The sequence below is a fragment of the Notothenia coriiceps genome, unplaced genomic scaffold (assembly GCF_000735185.1).
Source record: "Notothenia coriiceps isolate Sejong01 unplaced genomic scaffold, NC01 NC01_scaffold00027969, whole genome shotgun sequence".
NCBI classification, from domain to species: domain Eukaryota; kingdom Metazoa; phylum Chordata; class Actinopteri; order Perciformes; family Nototheniidae; genus Notothenia; species Notothenia coriiceps.
In genome coordinates, this window is record NW_011360670.1 from 1 (window position 1) to 1,508 (window position 1,508).

The window sequence follows — 1,508 nt, forward strand, 5'->3', positions numbered from 1 at the left end:
CCTGTGGAGGATCATGGAGCTCAGAGAGAAGGTCTCGGGGAAAACGTTCCCAGGCAGGAGCCCCATCAGCTGGGCGGCCGGCTTCAGGGAGGGGCAGCCGGGCCCCACGGCCAGCAGGGAAGGCTGGGGGGGGTCCACCGCTGCCTGGGTGTCCCTGGGTATGAAGGGGGGCGAGTACAGCGACAGGTTATCCCCCCCGGGATCCAGAGCCATGGTCTGCTCCGTGATCTGGGCCTCCTGGAGGCTCTGCTGCAGGATGTCACACTGCACCCCCCCCTTCTTCCCCTCATATCCAGTCTGCACAGGTGTCGTCCCCCGCAGCTCCTCCTCGGGGTCCTCCTCACCCTCCGGAGAGGACAGGAGCGCCTCCTCCAGGAAGGACAGATCCACACAGCCGGGGGGGGGCGAGTCCGGGGGGTCGCTGCCGTCTCCAAGCAGAGAGCCGGGGCTCTACAGGATGAGGAGGAGGATAATATTTTATAAGTAAATATAAATCAAATGTGCAATAAAAAACATTTTTTCACGATTTGATACAAATATTTTTGTAATCATAAGAAAAAATTGCAATACGAACAAAAAATACATTATAATAAAGTATAAATTATTAACAAGAGCAGTTACGTAATAATGTTCGCTTTGTACTATAATATCTAACAATAAATATGTATCTTTATATAACTATTGATTTGGTAGTGAATGAGTATTAATAAAGATATCGATTATTGCTAAAAAGCTACAGTATCAGTAATAATAATAATTAGACAGGTTTTCTATGTATCGCAAATTTGGATCTGTTTTCGGCATTATATTTCTGAAATAACATTTGTCAGTTTCCTGGCACAGAATCAGAAATAAAGTCCTCTCCCGGGACGGAAGCAGGTTGTGGTGACGCTGCTGTCTGGATCTAACTCACCGGGGCGTCTGTGAAGAGTGAACCCCCCCCAGAGGAGGAGTTAATGAGCAGGTCTTCAGTCTGCAGCTGGGGGAGGAAATCAAACGTTTATTTGTTTTGTTTGAGAAATGATCGCAGTATTACATTACAACCTCTCTTTCACATCTTCCCAGCGCCAGCCCTCCTTTCACACGGCGGCGGGCCAAGAAATATCCCATCTCCAATTCTTCATTTGCACTTATTGATTTCTTTATTTGAGTCGCTCTCTATTTAACTCTCCTCTGTTACCTCATTGGTCCCATAAAGGAAGTCGTTCAGGGCTTGGGGGTCACTGCGAACACAGAGAGAAGTCAGAGTAAAGATCTGTTTCTGTAAGAACTATAGGTTAAGAGGACATTAGACCACATTCAATCCTATATAACTAAATAATAATAAATACTTATGAATGACGTTCAGACAGACTTACCACAAAACATCAAGTAGACAAGTCCCATCTTCATCCTCCATGTCAACTGAGAATTCAATCATATTTTAATCATTTGAAAAAAGGATAATTCAGCATTAAACACATATTTACTGTTAATATGGCTGCAAATAACATTTAATATTTTTTGGG

At 44.8% G+C, this 1,508-nt stretch overlaps 1 protein-coding gene across 1 annotated transcript; it reads right to left on the reverse strand.

Moving 5' to 3' along the window:
- Positions 1-45: 45 nt before the first annotated feature.
- Positions 46-1,405, reverse strand: LOC104957898 (glioma tumor suppressor candidate region gene 1 protein; the record flags this gene model as incomplete). The annotated part of the gene is made up of 4 exons (XM_010785578.1): positions 1,359-1,405; positions 1,181-1,223; positions 914-979; positions 46-450 (listed from the first exon to the last, which is right to left on the reverse strand). Coding segments are annotated over exons 1-4 (555 nt in total), but the record flags the coding sequence as incomplete, so codon positions are not given.
- Between the last annotated feature and the right edge of the window lie 103 nt (positions 1,406-1,508).